This window comes from Diospyros lotus, chromosome 14 (assembly GCF_014633365.1).
Source record: "Diospyros lotus cultivar Yz01 chromosome 14, ASM1463336v1, whole genome shotgun sequence".
Classification (NCBI taxonomy): Eukaryota; Viridiplantae; Streptophyta; class Magnoliopsida; order Ericales; family Ebenaceae; genus Diospyros; species Diospyros lotus.
Window position 1 is genome coordinate 4,869,007 of NC_068351.1, and position 20,746 is coordinate 4,889,752.

Here is a 20,746-nt window from a genome sequence, read left to right on the forward strand (position 1 = left end):
CGATTAGTTCAAGAATTCATTGTTGGTTTGTCAACTCCCGATTACAAAAAACAAAGGTAAACAAAGAAAAAAAAATAAAAGAATGGGCATTTGAGAGGGGCCCAAAACTCTCTTATAGCTTCTATTTTAATTTTTCCTCCTCTCCCTCACTCTTCTATTCCCTATTTATAGGTTGTTATTCTCCCTCCATAATCGCATCTGGTTATGAACATACAAACCAGCCAAATTTCAATTCTACTCTTGGTGCACATGTTGGCTGTTATGGCTGTTATGCAACCCAATTGTGTTACCATCCTTCCCTTGACTCCTAAAACGCCTTTGGTAGGTCCGTAACACTAAAGGCCTATCAAGAACCCCCTTAAGAGAGGTGAATGATGTTTGATACTACTTCCTATGAACAAATAAATCTTGTATATAGAATTTCACATAAAATAACATAACTAATTAATGAAAAAACATTAAAGAATATCCATTATAATAACTCGGTCTATAATAATGATAAAGTAAAATAATATGCAAAATATTATACAAAAATCATGATTAAAATAGTTTAAGCATTGCAATAAAAAAAGATAAGTTAATCAAAATAAGATAATTTGTAAAAAAATCGTAATTATAAAAATGCCACTACACCATTTATTCTTTTGGGGAAAATCTTCTTCAGTATGACTTGAAGATTTATGATGCCCCGCTCATTTTAACAGTTACGAGGGAAAAAAGGAACATAAATGGAACAAACCAACCAATATTTTGGCATCAACAGATGAGTAAAGCTTCCCCTGTAGCAAGCCTTAATAAAATCACACTAGGTGAATTGTTCTAAAATTTTGTTTCCCCATTTGCCTCTAGCAAAAGCGAATCCAGGTTTCATGCACCCCATTGATTTAATTAATGGCAACATTTCATCAAGATCAAGAGGCACATCAACATCATGAAATTGAAATTTTTAACAGGATAGGATTGCTGTCACTCAGGTAATGAGCTTACATATTTCTTGAAGTACAGCAAATTTTGAGCAATGGGTGGCCACCTAATTTTGGGTCTCTGCTGTTGCACTTTGGGATTTCACTTGGCCTAGAAAAGAACTAAAGAGCATTTCAAGAAATATCTTCGTGCAGCAGACACCGCAATTTGCAAGGCATTCATGGTTTCATCAACAATTCCAAAATGTAATCCCTAACTTCATCCACATTGACCGTCCAAGCAACTGAAACAGGGGAGTGACCAGTCCATGGATTGCTTGAATTCCATCTGCACCATGATATTATTATGAAGTATTAGGAAAAAAAAAAATCAAAAATGTTATGGAGCCGAAGAGCATCTTAATTTGGACGTACTTTTTCAGTCCTTGGTCCATCAGTGTGTGGCCCACACACAAGCCCTGTGTCTCAACACGGACAACCCCTTTCTTGAATGTAAATAGATCTGGCCGAACTAGGGCCACAAAGCTGACCGGGTCATGAAGGAAAATCCCTGAATTTATCAACTTCAAATTGTTATTTCAGTGAAGTTAACTGAAGTAGCTCAAGAAGTATGACTATCCGAATTAAGTAACCAGTTACGACTAATTTTAACTATTGAATAGATTACCATACACTCCATCAGATGCCACATGCCAATCTCTATAGAATTTACACATATTGCTTATAATCTGAGCGTGTCTTCCTTTAGAAAGCCTCAATTTCTCAAGGTCATCATCTGAAACCATAATGAAGCTTCAACTTATACAAGACTATATTCAACAAAAGCCCATACAGGACAAACTTGAACAAGACAAGTTGATTCAAGACCTGTCATTTTGACTTGTGTTGTAATGTTAATGCCAACAACAGAAATATTTGCCCCGCATGTAAATACAACATCAGCTGCTTCTGGGTCCCCATAGATCTGCAAGGAAAAGTAACTGTGTATTTCTTTCTGCATTGAAATGAGGTTGAATTTGACTGACTGAAACCAAAACATTTGCATATCCCAACTGGAGGTGCTTAGTGCCATACGTGTGCTTGCAAGAGTTTATGTACCGAGCAAGAACTCTACTTTAATTCATTTTTTATTTTCATGAACAAGCTAGAGAACATGAATCAGCCTCACAAAAGGTAGGATAATAAATGTGCTTCGCAATAGTAGGCCTAAACCGAACTTACTAGAAAACAAAAAAGCAAACTTGAAGTCTTTTTTCGCACACACTCCTTTTTGGCTTTTATTCGAAGGAGAGTCTGGGTTTTTGAAATGATAGTTTTTTGAAGAGGAGGCAGCTGAGGAGCATATACTCCCAAAATCTCAAAAGATTAATCTACAAGACAATTCTAAGATATAATGAGAATGTCCTTTTTCCACCATTTTATGAGGTAATGAACTAGTCTTAAGTCACTTACATTTGCTTCAGCAGCAGGATTGACATTTCCTAGTGCAAAGAAAGATCCGCCAAGGATGACCACTCTTTTCACCTTGCTTGCAAAGGTTGAATCCCTTTTCACTGCCTGTTAAATGAATGCATTTCTTATTAACAATAAAAAGGACATAAAAACAATGCAATTTTAGTGGAAGCGAACAGAAGGGAAAAAGTTGCACTAACCAAAGCCAAATTTGTCAATGGTCCTAGTGCTAGTATAGATACTTCACCAGGATGTTGAGAAACCATATCTACTAAAAATTCTGATGCTGTATTCTCAATTTTCTTGGATTTTGGAGGTGGTAAAAATATGTTCCCTAATCCATCTGAACCATGAACGAAGTCTGCAACACGTGGTTTTCCCCCCTGTTTCAAAATTCTATAGATGTTAAACTGATGTGAAGTATAATGGCATTCTGAATGGGGCTGTGAGAAGCCATTTTAAGTCAGTAAAAAATTAGTATATTGCACAAGTCAAATGCTATATACCACTTTCTTATATCTCGGAACTACCAAATCATATACCGCCACATTAGGATAATCAGGCAGTAGCATTAGAAAGTAATGTAATGGTTATAAAGGATGTGACCAGACATATGTTTCACCTTGAAATACGAAGGATATGACCTAAGTAAAGAATTGGTTATAGCAAGACAAATGCTCTCCATGACACTGTCAATTCACTTTCTCAGCTAACCAGCTATCTGAAACCTATTATCACCCAAGCCGACATAGCATACACCCAAGCCTTCAGTATTACCAATGATCCCTAAAGGGCAGGGCACACCATTTGGCATGCCCAACATGTACACCTAAGTGCCCAAAAAGTACCCACGTTTAATTGTGGGACCCTGAATAAGTTGTCCATGCTTCCTAGTTAGCAAAACAGCAATTGGACGGTAAAAGGAAGAAAGGCAGATTTTCCCTCCCTAGAGTTGACGTTAATTGAAATTTCTCTAGCGTACCAATTTAAAACAGATCATCAGAATTGGGTTTTGCAAAAGAAAAAGACTGATTAGTCACCATTCCCCTGAGCAACGGACTGGTTACACCTTTATCTAAACCTAAAGGTGATAGCACATATTTCCTATCAAGAAACTATAACATAAATCAAAATCAAGAGCTTAAATTATATGTAGATGTGCCAACAATCATTGTGATGTCCACATAATAATGTAAGCATGAATGCTTCTTTATCAAAATAAAAATGATATTCGTGTCCTCAAGCACATAAACATGCAAAGGAATCAGCTCACCAACAAATTTTACAAGTTGAATACAGAAGCGGTTACCTTTAGAGGCTCAGAGCTACCTTCTGCAACGGGAAGACCGGGACATCCTGCAATCTCACACTATTCTTTTGCGCATCAAAAATAGTAATTGATCACAAACATGTTCAACGAAGACTGGTTACCATAAAACACACAGTATAGAAATGACATTAACAGAATACATACCAGAAGCAGCGCATTGCGAGTGGCATCCTCTGTAGCAGTATTACCAAATACTGTGGTTAAGCCCAAGATCTCCAACTGTGGACTTTGAAAAGCCAAGAAGATTGCCATGCTATCATCTGTAAATCAATAAAACACCAATGACCAAAGTATATATTTTTTTAAAAAAAATTCTAGTGTAAATCAATAAAATGGCCAAGCATCTATAGAATCAAAGTATTTTTTAAATCCCTGAACTCAATAACATGGAGAACTTTGTATGGACACCATTCTTTTCTTCTTCTTTTTTTTTTTTTTTTTCCTTTTCGCTATAACTGCATTCTTTTCAGAAATAGACAGGACCAATTGAACTGACTTTTTCCGTTCATTTTGGAAACGAAAATAAGAGGACGAACTTTCAGAAATAGCAGGCATTTTTGCTGCCACTTAACCATCCTGTAATACAGGACGTAACCATACAACCAGCCGTACAACTAACAACAATTCCAAACAAATGAAGCTTCTTTTCTCCAAGCTTCATCTGGTGGGTTGCTAAGAAAACTTGAATCCCTACAACTATTAAGAATTCTTCTCCGATCTCCAAAGAAAGCACGAATCTTAACTGGGAAACTCACAAAACCTCACACAACACAACACAGAAATTCATCCAAACAACCACATTACAGATAAACTCGAAACTTTCAACAACTTTTTACAGCCATATACAATCCCTCAACCAAAAAATAATTAAAAACAAACAAAAGGGCAAGAAAATAAACCAATGTAGGGCATGCATATTATTTACGAAAAAGGCGAAATGCTCACTTACCAACACCAGGATCCGTATCTATAATGATCTTCTCCTTGCCGGAAACGTGAAAACCCAGTCCTTCCTTTCCGCCGGCAGCGAAACCCCCGCGGGAATTCGACATCGGAGACGCCATCGCCGTCTCCCGCTACAAGGGTTTCGGAAGTTGGGATCCCTGAAACACGCAAATCAGGATTGAACAGTCAAGCCAATACAAGTTCACAAACGTGCAGTATTAGTGAAACGAGATTGGATTCAGTATCGGTTTGTAGGGACGACCAGGCTTATGCAACACGGAAACAGCTCACCTGCTTTTCTAGCCCACCACCAGCCGCCTCCACAAACCCATTAATATACTCAAACATGTGTGTGTGTGTGTGTGTGTGTGTGTATATATACATATTGAGAGAGAGAGAGAGAGAGAGAGGGTTTGCCGCTGGTGCTGAGTAGGCACGAAGAAGACGAGGAAAAGCTTTGGACCTTTGGTGTAATTTGGGGATTGGCCCAAGGAGCGATGGGATCTCATTGCGTGTACCGTTGTAATTCCACAAGCAAGATATAATTTTTGTTCTTACTTGACCTTTTGTTCCTTCTTTTCTTTTTTTATAAAGAATAATGGTTAAATTAAGCTTGTAATTAGGTTTGATTTTCAGATCCAATTGTAATATTCTAACTAAAATTTGTGGTTTAAATATTAAATTATATATATAAATATTTTTTAAATAATATTGTAAATACCCTTAATACAATTTTTTTTTTAATTTTGATATAAAATTTATTATTTGAATTTGTGAGTCCCAATTAACTCTGAATTTTGACCAAAAAATAAAAGAACCAGAAATAATATTCAATGTAATTTTTAAATAACAACACTTGAAATTCAGATATTAGTTTACAGATTTCAAATTACATAAAAATTTCTCTATCTAAATGTATTTGTAAGGTGTTGGTGTCCTTTTACTTCTCACATACGAAAATGTGATGTAAGTTAGTTTGAAATTGTGATTTTGCTAATTTTGTGTGCTCACAAAATTCGGCCTAAGGGAGTGTGCTTGCCTTGTCACCAATGTGACTTTTCCAATGAGCTTTCCCATTTATGCCTAATTAAGATCAGATTTTGTCATTTTGAACTCCTCTTTGTCCCTTCTTATTCTCTATCTTATCTATCTTTGAGAGAGAAATTTTCGGTAAGCCCCACGTCATGTAACTAACCAACTCACTTCCTCAAATTAACGTTTGATCACATTTTCTTGTTACATCCGCCAAATTTTTATTAAGAAAAGAATAATAATATTCTCAACAAAAAATTCTTACCCAAAAATAAAAAATTAAAAAATAATAATAATAAAGCAATGCCTATAAGGATGCTTGAGCTTGGGATCAACAAATCTAAATATATCATCAATGGAATAACATGCACGTGAGGTGGGTAATATGGGGCCAAGCTTCATCACCGCAGGCCATGTGCTCGACATGCACCAACATATGCACCTGCACCACATGTCAAAAATTATTTTTTAAGGGAAAGCTATCGCATCACGGCAGATTGTGCAGCTTAAGCAGCTCATTATAAAACTTCTATATGCATGTTTTTCTTCATTCACGAATCCCCCCAGTTCCAAATACAACACACACGTTCAGTCATTTGCTAAATTCTTGGGCCGCACAGCCAAGACGCAGTTCGTTATCAGTACTATTTGAGCCCCCTTCTACACTTATCTTTTAGATTCCAGGGGCGAAGTGTAAAAAGTAAGAACCCCCCAAAAAGACGACATAACAGCCGAAGACGCGCTGTAAAAAAACAATGTAACCCAAAAAGATGCTGCGTAGAAGTTACTAAAAACACAAAGATGGGATGCACACTTTAAAAGCAAAAGGCGCACGCACCACAAGATTCCTCAAAATTGCCCCCCTAATATTTTCAGTTCTTTCTGTTCTGGGCTAGTCCCAAAAACTGATGGGTCACACGGCAAAGGAAAACTTTAGCCAGAGACATTATATCAGAGTTGTTACATACAATCTTTATCCAAGAAACATCATGAGTTCATAACCAAGCAGGTTTTCTCGATCTCCATCCATTTCTATTTGTACATCACTACTGCCATGAAACATCATATCCATAAACCAAACTAACCTATATTGCCTTGATAGTATTCCAACAGTTGGGTAAATGTACCATCAAAATTTAGACTGGACTGGCCACTATGAATAGGACCCGTTTTACAATTGTCTTCTGTGGATTAAGGGTTCTATCGCACTGAAGCAACTGAAGATAAGATCAAACTGAGTTGCGGTTGAGTACGTCCCTGGAGGACGGCAAGAGATTTCAAAGACACCAGATCTGACTTTCTGCAGTTTCTTCATGCTTGTCCAATTGCAACAAGCTAAGGCACCGACTTGGCTTCCTTGACTAGTTATTTCAAACCCCCCCCCAAAAAAAAAAAAAAAAGAAAAAAAAAAACCAGTTTTATGCTACACGCCAAGTGACAAATCCACCTGTGACACCATCACCTGCTTCCTTTGAGAAACTTAACCTGTGAAAAAAGTTACGGGACTATGTTCAAAAGTTTGCCCAGAAATGCTATATGAATATGCAACAGCTTCCACACAAATGGGAAACAGATTCCTCATAAAATTATTTTGAGACAAAAATAAAAATAAAAAACTGAAAGCAACACAATTTGCCAAAAAACAATTTGGCTGACCATTTTCAGCCATCATACGGACTTCCCTTTTCTCTTTCAGTGTAATGGAAATTACCACGGCACTCCTTTTTTTTTTTCTTTTTTTTTTTTTGGATAATTCCAAGCTTCGCCCAACTAATCCTGGGAATGGGCGGTCTTCCCCCCCAGTTCAGTAATCGGGTAAACCCGGATACGGTTACAGCCTATACACATAGAGCAGGACATTCAATTCACATCTCTAATTGAGACAAATGCCACCATAAAGATTTGATCTCTGATACTCCCTATGAAACTCCACATGCTTTACGGCTGAGCCATGCCCATGGGGGCTACCACCGCACTCTTTGTCAACTGGTTTAGAGGCAAGTATGGTGGTCAGCCAAATGCATTCAGATGTTAAAGCACCACAATGCAGATAAATATTTCACAAAATCCAGAAGCTTAACGAATAATTGAGAACCTAACATGATATATGCCACTATTTCTGATATCTTTGCTCTGATCTTTAGAGGCTATTGTTTCTATTTTTATTTTTTTGGTAAGCAGAAAGTTACACGCTAATCCTTCTGCTTTAAAGTACAAAGAGCACCTCTAACCATTTACGACACTTACACTCATCAAAGTAGATGCAACATAGCACTGGCAGATGCTTTAAGATGCATGCACAAATCAAGCAAAAGGTGAACATCTTTTTTTTTTTAGCTGGGGAGGCACAGAGGGGATCTTAGGTGGACCATACCTTCACAGCAAAATAAGTTATGCAATCCAGCAAAAGAGTAAATAGCTCATGCAGATTCCCGCATCTTGGGGTTGGGGGAACCAAGAACATTAGGTGCCTTTCCCAAATGACCTTTGGCAGTTCCAGCAGCTTGTCCAGTAGAGGTCTTGCTACTTGCTTGGTCAGCAGAGGTGATTGATTTTTTTATCTGCCAAAATGGAAACGGACCACAAAATATTAAGTTAATACACCCTGAAATGCTTTAGCCAAATGAACCAGACATTCTTTTATGTATCTCCCTAAAATATATATAAGATACATTAGCAAGTATCTGTATGTATGAATAAATTATTAAAAAAAAAAAAAGACAACACTTACCACTGCAAGTCGCTCTCTGTGAATATCATTTGTAGACTGCAAAACATCATACAACATAATCAGAAAATGTAAATTGGCAAACAAGTAGAGAGGAGGTTATTGAAGAATCAAAATGGCCAACATAAAAACTAAGCCCATCGGCAGTACTGTTAAACATGATCACATTTATTACTCAACTAAATACAATTACCAGAAATAAACCAAATGCAGAGTCATAAAAGTTTCCAAATAAATAAAATTCTTACTGGTTTTTTGTAAGTTCTAATCTCATCTCCACTAAATCCGGGAAGAGTCATGTTCCAGTTTCTCTCTGAAATAAACCAAATGAAGAATATTAAGCACTATACATTTATCTGAGGGTAATACTCAAACCACAAAGAATTGTTCTCGCATAACAAACCCAGATGTAGAAGTATATCCTTTGCTTCCAATGTAGTCGACTTTCGATGTTTGGCCAATGCGCAACCTGCAGTTGTGATCTGCTCAAAAAATAAGAACCCATAGATATTTAATCATTAAAAAAGTCTGAAGAATTAGATACTCTAATACATTTTTAAGAAACAGTAAAAATGAAAATAGTCCACAATATTAAATAAAATTAGATATGGATTCGATGGATTCTTTATTTCTAAGTGGATTCCATGGAATATATTTTTATAATAAAGCATAATGCAATTTACAAACATAAGAATTAGAAATCAGTCACTTCCCCCCTAATGACCAAGTGAGCTAATTCCAGCCACAAAGTTATTTAACAAATCCTTTATTCACCTTTAATACCCCTTTCATCATTAATTAGTGTAGAAAGGGAGAAAGGGAAGCGGTATTCCCACACGTTTTATTGATACGAATCAGAAATATTTATACAAGTAGTTTCCTAAGAATTCTCCTAAGATTTAAGACTAGATTACATCTCTATTGTCTAGATTACAACACTAAAAGATAAATCTAAGAAATAACACAAGATAATACAAAGCAAGAAATAAATAAAACAAAATCTATAGGAATATGATAATGGATGATTATTTTGGAATCTTCAAGGCCCGACCAGGTCCTGTTTTTATTTCTTCAACACTCCCCCTCAAGCTGGGGAGTGGATATCAATCATCCCCAGCTTACTCACTAAGACTTCAAACTGAGTACTATGGAGACCTTTGGTGAGGACATCTACCACTTGTTGATTAGATGGAACATAGGTGATTTGTAAAATACCTTAGTCCAACTTTTCTTTCAAGAAATGCTTATCAATCTCTATATGCTTAGACTTGTCATTTTGAATAGGATTATGAGCTATGCTGATAGCTGATTGATTATCTCCCAACAATTCGATTGGCTTTGTCACTGGAATCTTCAAGTCTTCTAGGATAATCCGAAGCCATAATAGTTCACACACACCCAAGGCCATGGCTCAAAAATTTAGCTTTTACGCTTGATCTAGCAACCACCTCGTGCTTCTTACTCCTCCAAGAAACCAAATTTCCTCCTAGGAATATGCAATATCCACTTGCCGATCTCATGTCCACAAAAGAGCCCCCATAATCAGTATCGGTATACCCTTGGATCCTTAGGTCTCCCCCTGAAGTGAATAGAATCCCTTTGCCTGGAGTAGCTTTAAGATAACTCAGAATCTTTCTCATGGCATGCATGTGTTCTTCAGTAAGGCTATGCATAAATTGGCTTACTAGGCTGACTGCAAAGGATATGTCAGGCTTAGTATGTGAAAGATATATCAATCTCCCTACTAGGCATTGAAATCTTCCTTTATCTACTTCTTTGTTGCTTCTAGTATTAGCCCCCAATTTTATATTTGGATCAACTGGAATTTTTGACCATTTTCCTCCTAGCAATCATGTTTGAGAAAGTAGATCAAGTATATATTTTCTTTGGGATAAGAAGATACCTTCCTTTGAGTGCACTACTTCAATGCCCAACAAATACCTCAATGGACCAAGGTCTTTTATTTCAAATTCTCGGGCTAGATTTTCCTTAAGACATCCCTATTCATGTAAATCATTCCTTGTTACCACTATATCATCCACATATACCAGTAGTGCCGTCACCTTATTTCATGTGTGTTTGATGAATAAAGTGTGGTCCCCTCGACTCTGGTGATACCTCACAGATAATATGGCCATTGAGAATCTATCAAACCATGCACGTGGGGATTGTTTGAGGCCATACAAGGCCTTCTTGAGTTTACACACATGGTTGGTTCCTGTTTACTCTTGCTTAAATCCGGGTGGTATATCCATGAAGACTTCTTCTAAGTCGCCATGCAAAAATGCATTCTTGACATCAAGTTGTTGTAATTTCCATCCATAGGTAGATGTCAATGCTAAGAGGATTCTAACAGTTGTCATCTGGGCAACAGGGGCAAATGTTTCCAATTAATCAATGCCATAAGACTAAGTATAGCCATTGGCAACTAGTCGTGCTTTATACCTGTCAAGTGATCCATCAGCTTTGTACTTTAAATTGAAGATCCATCTACATCCCACCAGTTTTACATCCTTTGGTCTAGTTACTAGTTCCTAGGTATGATTCTTTTCTAGTGCCTTCATCTCTTCCATCATGGCTGCTTTCCAGTTGACATCTCTCATGGCTTCCTCTACGGATTTGGGAATAGCAATTGCATCCAAAGAAGTTAAGAAGCTTTTATGGGCAGGTGATAGGCGATGGTAGGATAAGTAGTTGGCTAATGGGTGTTTAGTACATGCCCTAACCCCTTTTCGAATAGCAATGGGAAGGTTCAAGTCTGTATGCTCCAAGAACGTTGAGTTTGGGTTAGGATTGTTGGATGTGGGGTTCTCACCTGGTGTGCTATCCAAACTCAGGTTCGGAGTTGATGTCAAGTGTGGTTGAGGATCACCAATGGGCTGCCATCTCTTATAGACATAGGGAGAGCCTTTGTATCTAATAGTATCAACATGTCCAGAACCTTCCTCCTCCCTAGGAGAGTTGGGTAAGATTGGAGAGGCAGGAACTGAAGGGCGAGAGAAATCAGTGCCTAATGGTGTTGTTCCAAGGGTGGGGTTAAGATTTTCCCAATCTAGGTCAGGTTGATCAATGATGGCTGGTCTGACTGGGGTAGACTCAAAGAAAGGTTGTGATTCATTGAATGTGACATCCTTAGAGACATATAATTTTCGAGATTCAGGATGACAACACTTATATCTCTTTTGAGTAAGAGAATACCCAAGAAACACACATTTAAGAGCTCTAAGGTCCAATTTATCCCTATGAATTTTAAGGATGTGGACAAAGCAAGCACACCCAAACACCTTTAGGGGCAATAGTGTAGGGTGATTTATTTCAAGAAAAAAGGTAAATAACTTTTGGAAAGGACTGAGGCCATTAATAACCCTAGAAGGCACCCTATTGATGACATATGTGGCTGTCAGAATCGCTTCCCCCAGAAATATTTGGGCACATGATGGTGATGAAGGATGTTTCGTGTGACATTGAGAAAATGCCTCATCTTTCTCTCTGCCACCCCATTTTGTTGGGGAGTATCAATACAAGATGACTCATGAACAATGCCCTCCTTCTGAAAATAGTTATGCAAGTGGGGGTGTTAAAATAATCCCGAGCATTGTCAGTGCAAAATCGTTTGATAGGAGTGCCAAATTGGGCATGGATCATTTTACAAAATGAGGACTGATCCTATGGTGGCCTTTTCTTTTAGAAGAAACACCCAACACATGCGCGTGTAATCATCAGTAAATGTAATGAACCACTTTGCCCTAGAATAATTAGGTATTTTGGATGGCCCCCAAACTTCAGAATGAACCAAATGGAATGGCATAGAAGCCAATTTATTGCTAATAGAATAAGAAACTCAATGATGTTTTGCAATAATACATTCATCACATTGAAAATTGCTAGGATCTAAGGAATTGAATAAAGACGAAAACATTTGTTTTAACACAATAAATGAGGGATGTCCTAATCTAAAATGATGAAGCCATATAGCAAAAAAGATTAGAGGCAAACTGAGAGGAGGAGTAGGCCAAACTATGTTGCTTTCTTATAGAGCCTTCACCCTTCTCATCCAAGATGTAGAGCCCATTGTGAACCCTAACCACACCAATCGTCTTCCCCGTGCCCTTGTCCTGAAACTTACACATGTGGTGAGAAAACAGCAAAGCAATTTAAATCATTGGTTAGTTTGGTAATAGAGATCAAACTTGTTAGGCTTGGGACATGAAAAACTTGGTTAAATGGCAGCCAAAAAATTGATGATACTTTGCCTTTTCCTACTATAGGGATAGTAGTACCATCAGCAATTGTGATTTGTTTAGTGGGTTCAAGAGCTTCATATGTTTCAAAAAACTGAATGTTAGGGGTCATGTAGTCGGTAGCTCCCGAGTCTAGGATCCATATGCTATTCTTATCAGTTTTAGAAGCAATGAAAGACTCAAAGGAAAGGTTACCTTGCTGCACCAAGGAGCATAAGGCTCCATCTTGGAACATCCGAAGGAAAGCTTTTAGTTTGCCTAATTCCTCTGAATTCAGTTGTGTAGATTCTTCCACTTCTGAAATATCTTTCTTTGTTGCCTCTTCTTCTGGATCTTTGTTAGATAAATAGCCTTGATGCTGCCCCATGTTCTTGAATCCTCCTATCATGCTTAACATGGCCTCCTTTCCACGTAGCTTAAAATAGGTTTCACTAGTGTGCCTTGCCTTCCTACAAAACGTGCACCACTGTCCATCACAGTTGGAGGTTCGGTTCTGACCCCCAGGCCTATAATCCGACCTTCTAGGAGCTTGGTATGTTCGTTTTTCCAGATTTGTTGCCGCCTCCATCTTGCTTGCTAACCAAGGCCGACCCTTTTGTGCTATGGACAGAAAGCATGGCAGATTTTCTATTCTCTTCACTCTTAACAATAGCAAAAACCTTATTTAAATTAGGTAACTTATCCTTACCAAGGACTTGTACTCGAACCTGATCAAACTTGGGATTTAGGTCTGCTAGGAACTCTACTATCCAGTCTCGTTCAAGGATTCAATTGACAGTGGCAGTGTCCCCTTGGCATACCATCTTAATGGCTTGATATTGATCAAGCTCTAACCAAAGATCTCTCATCAAATTGTAGTATTCGGTGACAGTCGCATGGCCTTGTTTGGTACCATTGATCTTTGTTTTAACATCAAAGATCACTGATGCATCCTTGACTTGCGAGTAGGTCTGTTGTACGGTCCCCCAAACTTCACGGGCAGTATTAAGGAACATGAAGTTCTTGCTGATCTCTGGCTGCATCGAACTCCACAACCATGACATAATGCGGGAAACTTCCACATCCCCTGTATTGAAGCTGGGATCGTTATCTGCTGGAGGGTTTGCTGACACGTGACTGCTTTTTCCTCGCCCTTTAAGAAGTGTCTTGACCAGCTGAGACCATTGGAGGAAGTTTCTATCATCTAACCGATAGGATGGATGAATGTCTGGTAACTCTCCAGCAATAAGGGGCTGATCCAATGGAAGGATGTCTCCGGTGGTGACTGTCAGAGTTGGACTTCTTGTTGAAGTGTATGACATGATAGACGAGGGAAACAAACAGTTGAACACAAAGGTACGAACACGAAGGAACACGAACACAACTGGAAGCCACGAACACGAAGGATTTCGACACCAGGGATGGGCTTAAAAGACGCCAGAGGATAAATCTGGAGGAGCTGGAAGCGAATGGTCGACGGACACGCCTTCACGCAGTGCGTGGGGTCGGAGCGAGCTTGGACGGCGACACATGGGTCGACGCGTGGGGCTCCAGTTGCCAGTGATTTTTCTAGGGTTGGTCAATCTAGAGATGGCGAACCCAATGGTGGTTGTGGTGCTGCAAGATGATGACCAAACAAAGGAGTTCCGACTTGAACAATGCAATGAAGGCACTTTGGACAGAACGAAGTGGTTGTGCAATGAAGGCACTAGAGTTTACTGTATCAGCCTATTAACGAGGCTCTAATACCATGTAGAAAGGGAGAAGGGGAAGCGGTATTCCCACCCATTTTATTGATACGAATCAGAAATATTTATAAGTAGTTTTCTAAGAATTCTCCTAAGATTTAGGACTAGATTACATCCCTATTATCTAGATTACAACACTAAAAGATAAATCTAAGAAATAACACAAGATAATACAAAGCAAGAAATAAATAAAACAAAATCTATAGGAAGATGATAATGGATGATTATCTTGGAATCTTCAAGGCTCGGCCTGGTCCTATTTTTATTTCTTCAACAATTAGGATACCAATAACCAATCATATTAGTCATGAATCTCAATAATGCCATTACCCTGCCTTTTAAAAAGGAATGGGGTAAAAGACAATATGGCTACATTTTGTTAGCCAAGCATGACTAATGATAAACATGTTTAAGAATCCACCATGAACTGAAGTCCAAAACACAAATAAAAATATTGAGATATGAATCAGAGGAATAATATAGTGAGCTAGATAATGCCATGGTAAGTATCTATAAACATGCATGCATATATATATATATGCACATAGATATCTAAAAAAAGTAACATCTTATCAAATGACCATATGCTAACAGAACAATCACATATATGGCTACAGGTATGGACACGGATATAGCAATCAAAATGGAGAAAAACACCAGATATAAATACAGCAGACATTGCTAAAAAACGTGTATTTTTATTAGTTGTGTCTACTCCTTATCACTGCCAGTCCTAAGCTTGAATGAAGGAAAAGGGTTGTGTTGGGTAGCTGACTACCAACATAAAAATTGTCAGATCTTTATATCATGGGTTCCAAAATAATTCATAAGCTACAATCCATGTAGCTTACCCCGCCTCATAGGATTCAGGCCTGATATGTTGTTGTTGTTGTAGTTATGTCTATTAAAATAATATATGTATGTCACAACAATAGTAATTTATCGTGAATAATAGACAAAATTTGCAAGTCAAAAAAGGTTCTAAACCATCACACATCAAGATCTAATATTTTTAAAAGAGGGAAATAAATAAGTATCCCTAAATTTCAACTTCCAAGTAAATCCAATTTCATCCAAATCATAATCAATGGACACAACCTAGAGTGTCCATCATATGTTTTGACATATCTAATGGGTATGTTTGTTGAATATGTAATGCATACAAGCACCTTTAAAGTGCTCAAGCTTCAAAGAGAATAGGTATTGGCCAAACGGCCCAAAACCAGTAAAATATTAATAACAATTTATGTTGAATATGAACCCAAAGACATAAAAGACCAACCTGATAATTGAACAAGGAGAAGGCAGGTCCCATAAACAGTCAAGTCAACAAATTAAACATAAGAATTCTTTCATCCTGAAGAACCTAGACAAAGATTTCTCTTTGAAGATGGACAGGTATGCAGGAGGATGAAAAACCAAAAAGAGAACATAACAGTTTCTTATTTGCAATTTTTGGTCAATCTTAAAGAACTAAACTGTTCCTTTAGCAACTATCTGGAAGGCTTCTGATGTCAGGTGTTCCATAACCCACTGATTCTTTCAGTTTTCTGATACTATGGCCCAAGAAGTAGTCTCAACATGTCATGATATCACAAAGGTGAGTGGGTGCAGAAGACATGTCCAAAAAGCAAATTAACACATTGACCAAGTAAAACACCCACGTTTAACTATGTGAAAATAAAGGAGGTGAGAAGTCTCAAATTTGAAAATAGAGACACATCCTCTTCCTCACATGAAGCAAAGACACCAACATGTCTTACACATTCCCTTTATTAAACCCAAACTGATGTAAAACAATAAATACCAGCACTATATAGAATATAACGCATCAAATCAAAGACCAATACCCAACACCTGAGATTAAATGAGGACCAACACGTAGATGCAGGATTACACACTACGCACATAAGATCTCTAAGAAACATGTGACAAACACAGCCCATGTCTCAAGTTAAACTTTTAAGTGACCTTACCACTAAGCCAAAAAGTTTGATGCTGTGGGTTCCTAACTACCATTCAGTACCAAAACAAGTAGTAAGCAGGATTCTATTAACAGATTGAACTACCACACAAACACACGCGAATTTGAACCAATTTCAGTGACACCAGGAATGCAGCCCCCCAAGGAACCGTAAGTGAAGCCCTTACCCTGATCATGTTGCAAACACACTAAATCACAACATAGAAGAAGAGGATTCAAGGGAAATAGGGTTAAGGAAATAAAATAAAAATCTTTAGAAACATAAAAAATCTAACAAAAATTCTAGGCAGAAATCAAAATCAACTTAAAGCTAGGAATCCGAAATTGACACTAGGGAAAAATAAAAAACTTAGGGTCTTTTTATTTTGTTATCAGTTTTTATGTGTTGTAAAATATTCGTTTTTTTTTTTTTTGGTGTGTGCGCTCGCTTGTTTTCATTCTCTGTTTTAAAAAGAACTCTACATACATTTGATAAATCTGTCATTTTTCAAAATTTTGAAAAAAAAAAAAAAAAGACTAGAAAATAATGTCTCCTGAAAATTGTTGTGTATTTTATCAAATGATTGAACATATGTAAAAATTATTTTAGATAAAAAAAAAACTACCCATCCACAAAAAAAATGGTTGGTTGCTCATCATAGGCTGGATTGGTGATGGGGGGGGTAGCCTGTTGATGGCCAAAGGAGTAGCCAGTTAGTCAGATAAAAACAAAAATATGAACAGGAAAACACCAAAATAGTGTTTATTTTTTCCCAAATATATAAAAACAAAATAAAATAACAAAACCATATAAAAAAACAAAAAAAAACATTCAAAAGTTGTTTTTTGAATCACAAATATTACCATATAACTTAGAGAAGACTATTTCATATGTTCTAAAGCCTAGACCAAATTCTTACACATGCTCAATAATCAACCTCTAATCTCTACATGCAATCCTCAGTGAAAACGCAGTTCAGTAAATGCTACATAAAATATAAATATAGAATAATCTAACTGTCTTAATACACCATCAAAAACAGATTATTTCTCACTTAACAAAAAAAAATAACTATTTGACAAATTTTAGCATGAATTAACTTTAACTTTAAGAATATTATTAACCATAAAACTTCTAAGAATAAATTGCCCCATGCTCTCTTTGGTTTGGGCCTTTTGGCTAGACACTTCCCTTGGTTTATTTTTCGCTATAGAGGTCCCTATACTTTTCATTTATTTCCAAAACAGCGCCTCCTGATTCTCCCACAGATGTCACTAATAAAATTACAATGTCCTCACTGGTTATAACCCAATCGTCATTTCGCCAGCAATTGTTGGATTCAGCAACTGCCATTGTTGGGCTGCTACTGCCACTGAGTTCAATTAATGACTATCGACCACTGCACCACCGTTGTAGGGTTGACCGGTACACCGCCATTGCTGCCATGTCCACACACCATTGACGCTGATTGGAGGAAGAGAAACTGATGTCCCTGTGTCCAGTCCTACCTACCTCCAGTCCTGACCTGCCCCAATTGGAATGTTGTACAACATTATAGCCAAAAACAAACTTGATCTGGGTGGGTCTTCGTTTGTTTTGATATACAGAAGCTCTTAAATTTTTGGGTCTGAATCAATCACTGTGAGGAGGAGGGAGAGAGAACCATTGTGGGGTTTGCGGGCACAGCAAGAAGTACGAATAAGGCAAGGTTTGCTGAGCTTGCTGCCACTGGAGAAGGCTTCTCTTCCTCCAACTGGCATCTAGCTTCCAGCGAGCAAGGGCACCACTAGAACCCATATGCTGGAACCCAGATGTATTCTTGCAATTACCTTGCTATAACCCAGATGAGTCCCAGTGGCAACCTTGCCACCAGCACCCATTTTTATTATTTTTATTTTTTAATTAAATAGATAGATTAGTACAATGTTAGTGGAATTTAACATAATTACATTTTAATTCACACAGTTTATACCAAAACTTAATGGAGGGGTTGTTCTAGCAGCCAATGGGAAGTACAGGGACCTATATGGAAAAAAAAAAAAAAAAAAAAACCACATGGGGTGTGGGGGCAATTTACCCTATTTCTGAGTAATGCCCATACAAACCACAATAGAAAAACATCATCCGTAATAAGTTAATAACATAAGAAAAAAAAAAATAAAGTCAATTCATTTTATCCAATATCCATCAATGCTGCTTCACTATAGCCCAAGGAGATCCATTTATTTCAAAATTACAAGATAACCCAAAAAAATTCCTTAGAAGTTTCCCAAGAGTTTGTGTATTCAAATCAGGAACACAGCCCTTTATGAGGTTTTTATGCTTATTAGCCATGAAGCATAAAGGTATGATAAAACAGGCCTTGATTGATAACATAATTAAGCACCTAAAACTCATGCATTCAGTGACTTTAAAAAATTCTATGTATTAGATTACATTTGATTTAATTTGATTTGTTTGTCTTTTTTTTATGGCCAACATAGTGACAGCCATTAGATCCACCTCTAAAGGACAATTGGCACAATCACCTTATCAGAAGTAATGTTGACAACGGTTATCAAATGAAATGCATTATTGTTTGATAATACATAATCACCTAAACTTTAAATCTGAAAATTGAATGAAAATGGACCATTGACTGAAAAGGGGCCTTAATTCCAATAAAGAAAGGCATGACTGTTAAATTTCAAACAATAATGCATTCACTTGATGATAAATTTCATTTTCATGCTCAACAAGTAGGTCTACAGGTAGCTTTTAGAAAAATGCATATTCAAGTCAGCTGAAAACCAAGAAAAAAACATCATTCCAACAAATCCAAAATTATGTATGAGGAAATAAAAAAACAACAAAATTCATCAACTTACAGACTCAACAAATTCCTCAGCAATATCCACAAGAACATCCTCTACTTCGGGATCCAATTTCTCTGATGGATCAATCTGTACCACAGGCAAGAAAAAACAAAATACTTCTGAAACTGCACAGCAAATTATCATAGCAAAGAAAAAGCAATGGTTAATAATCAGGCAGTGAGTATACATTAAAAGGGCCTTCCAAGGTACTTACAAAACAATCTACCAGGAAGTAGATTATTCTGAGAGGAACTGGAATGGGATGGGAGTAAGGAGAATTTGATTCAATGTTTGAAAGGAGACATTTTCATTTCCCCCTGTGAGCCAAGAAGATATACCTGTTTTTCTTTATTCTCTATTGAAGCAAGAGGTTATTCTTTTACCATTAGTGTTGTTATTTTCTTATTTGTTTAGCATATTGCTAGTATTTATGTTATTAGGTTTTAGTTAACATTTATAATAGTGTAAATTACACTAACCACCTCTGAGGTTTTACCTAATTACAGAAAGTACCAATCTCGTTTTAAAAATAGTAGAGACCACCCCTGTTGTTAAAAAGGAATAGGATAAATTAAACATTTTACCCCTGGGTTCCTCCCTTGCTTCTTTCTCTTTCCCTCTCAAAACCAAATATATATATATTTTATTTGACAATATTAAACTAAATAATATATTCTAAAAATATATTTTGAAAGTGAACTGAAAATTAAAACTATATATAAGCTAAAAATAATATATATAAACTAATCAGTATATGATATTTTTATAAGCACTTACGTAAGTACATGCTTTATGACAGGAGATTATGAGGATCCAAATATATCTTACCACAATAACAGTTAGAAAAATATAAATACAGGAACCACATGCTCACCTGGCTTAGCAGCTCTTGAATGCTTCTTTTGCTTAGAATCCTATCACAGGGTTCAAGAGTATCTATGTTCCCTACTTTACCAGGGACGCCTGAAGACATTGTGCTGGGCTGCACAACTGTATTAGAGGAAGGTTTCGAGTTGCCAAATCCTGGACCCCTCGGAAACTGTTGTTGATGGGATAATGACTGTGCAATTCTTGAAGATTGAAATTGCTGCCCATGATGGTCTTGTGATGCAAGCGAGGACGATGGCTGTTGTGGTTGTTGGGAGGTTGATGTTTGTGGTTGCTGTGACGCTGTCAAAATTGGATGATGATGTTGCTGAGGGATATGAGATCTCTGCTGCAAAGATTGTTGATTAATTTGCGGTCTAAATGATGTTGGTGGCAAAGGAGGCTTCCCTTGTGGTCCAGGTGACAACCAAGGCTGATTATGAGACTGCATACTTTGTGATGTACTAGGTGATGGAGAAACTGGAGATCCACCTGTTGCAACCCTTAACAAGCCATGCCCTTGGAAACTCTACAAGAGAGGGAGGGAGGGAGGGGGGCACAAATATTATTCATAGAACAATCAGATGAGACGTTATCTTAATGATGGCACTGGCAGTTTTATATATCTCTGACACATCACCCATGCAGGACATTAATTGTTGGTATTAAGAGAGCATGCATG

At 37.3% G+C, this 20,746-nt stretch overlaps 2 protein-coding genes across 8 annotated transcripts in view; both read right to left on the reverse strand.

The window, feature by feature from the left end:
* Positions 1-929: 929 nt before the first annotated feature.
* LOC127789505 (uridine nucleosidase 1-like) lies at positions 930-5,102 on the reverse strand. 3 transcript variants are annotated; one of them, XM_052318380.1, is made up of 10 exons: positions 4,942-5,102; positions 4,655-4,808; positions 3,850-3,965; positions 3,685-3,744; positions 2,576-2,758; positions 2,376-2,480; positions 1,791-1,887; positions 1,591-1,698; positions 1,338-1,473; positions 930-1,251 (listed from the first exon to the last, which is right to left on the reverse strand). In XM_052318380.1, the coding sequence occupies exons 2-10, from the start codon at positions 4,767-4,769 to the stop codon at positions 1,143-1,145; spliced, it is 1,029 nt and encodes a 342-aa protein (XP_052174340.1). In that variant the 5' UTR covers positions 4,770-4,808; positions 4,942-5,102; the 3' UTR covers positions 930-1,142. The 3 variants fall into 3 exon arrangements, with proteins under 3 accessions (XP_052174340.1, XP_052174341.1, XP_052174342.1); XM_052318381.1 differs by having other exon boundaries at positions 4,913-5,092; XM_052318382.1 differs by lacking the exon at positions 1,591-1,698.
* Positions 5,103-6,604: 1,502 nt separating this feature from the next.
* LOC127791200 (transcription initiation factor TFIID subunit 12) overlaps positions 6,605-20,746 on the reverse strand; it is a 52,018-nt gene continuing 37,876 nt past the window's right edge. For 3 of the 5 annotated variants that reach the window (XM_052321043.1, XM_052321044.1, XM_052321047.1), the window contains exons 3-9: positions 20,072-20,593; positions 19,210-19,284; positions 8,814-8,892; positions 8,659-8,723; positions 8,414-8,449; positions 8,057-8,243; positions 6,605-7,167 (exon numbers count right to left, since the gene is read on the reverse strand). In XM_052321043.1, coding sequence (XP_052177003.1) covers positions 8,103-8,243; positions 8,414-8,449; positions 8,659-8,723; positions 8,814-8,892; positions 19,210-19,284; positions 20,072-20,593 — 918 coding nt within the window. In that variant the 3' untranslated portion in view covers positions 6,605-7,167; positions 8,057-8,102. Of the gene's footprint in view, positions 7,168-7,215; positions 7,669-8,056; positions 8,244-8,413; positions 8,450-8,658; positions 8,724-8,813; positions 8,893-19,209; positions 19,285-20,071; positions 20,594-20,746 lie in introns of those variants that run through there. The other 2 variants (XM_052321046.1, XM_052321045.1) reach the window with 2 other exon arrangements.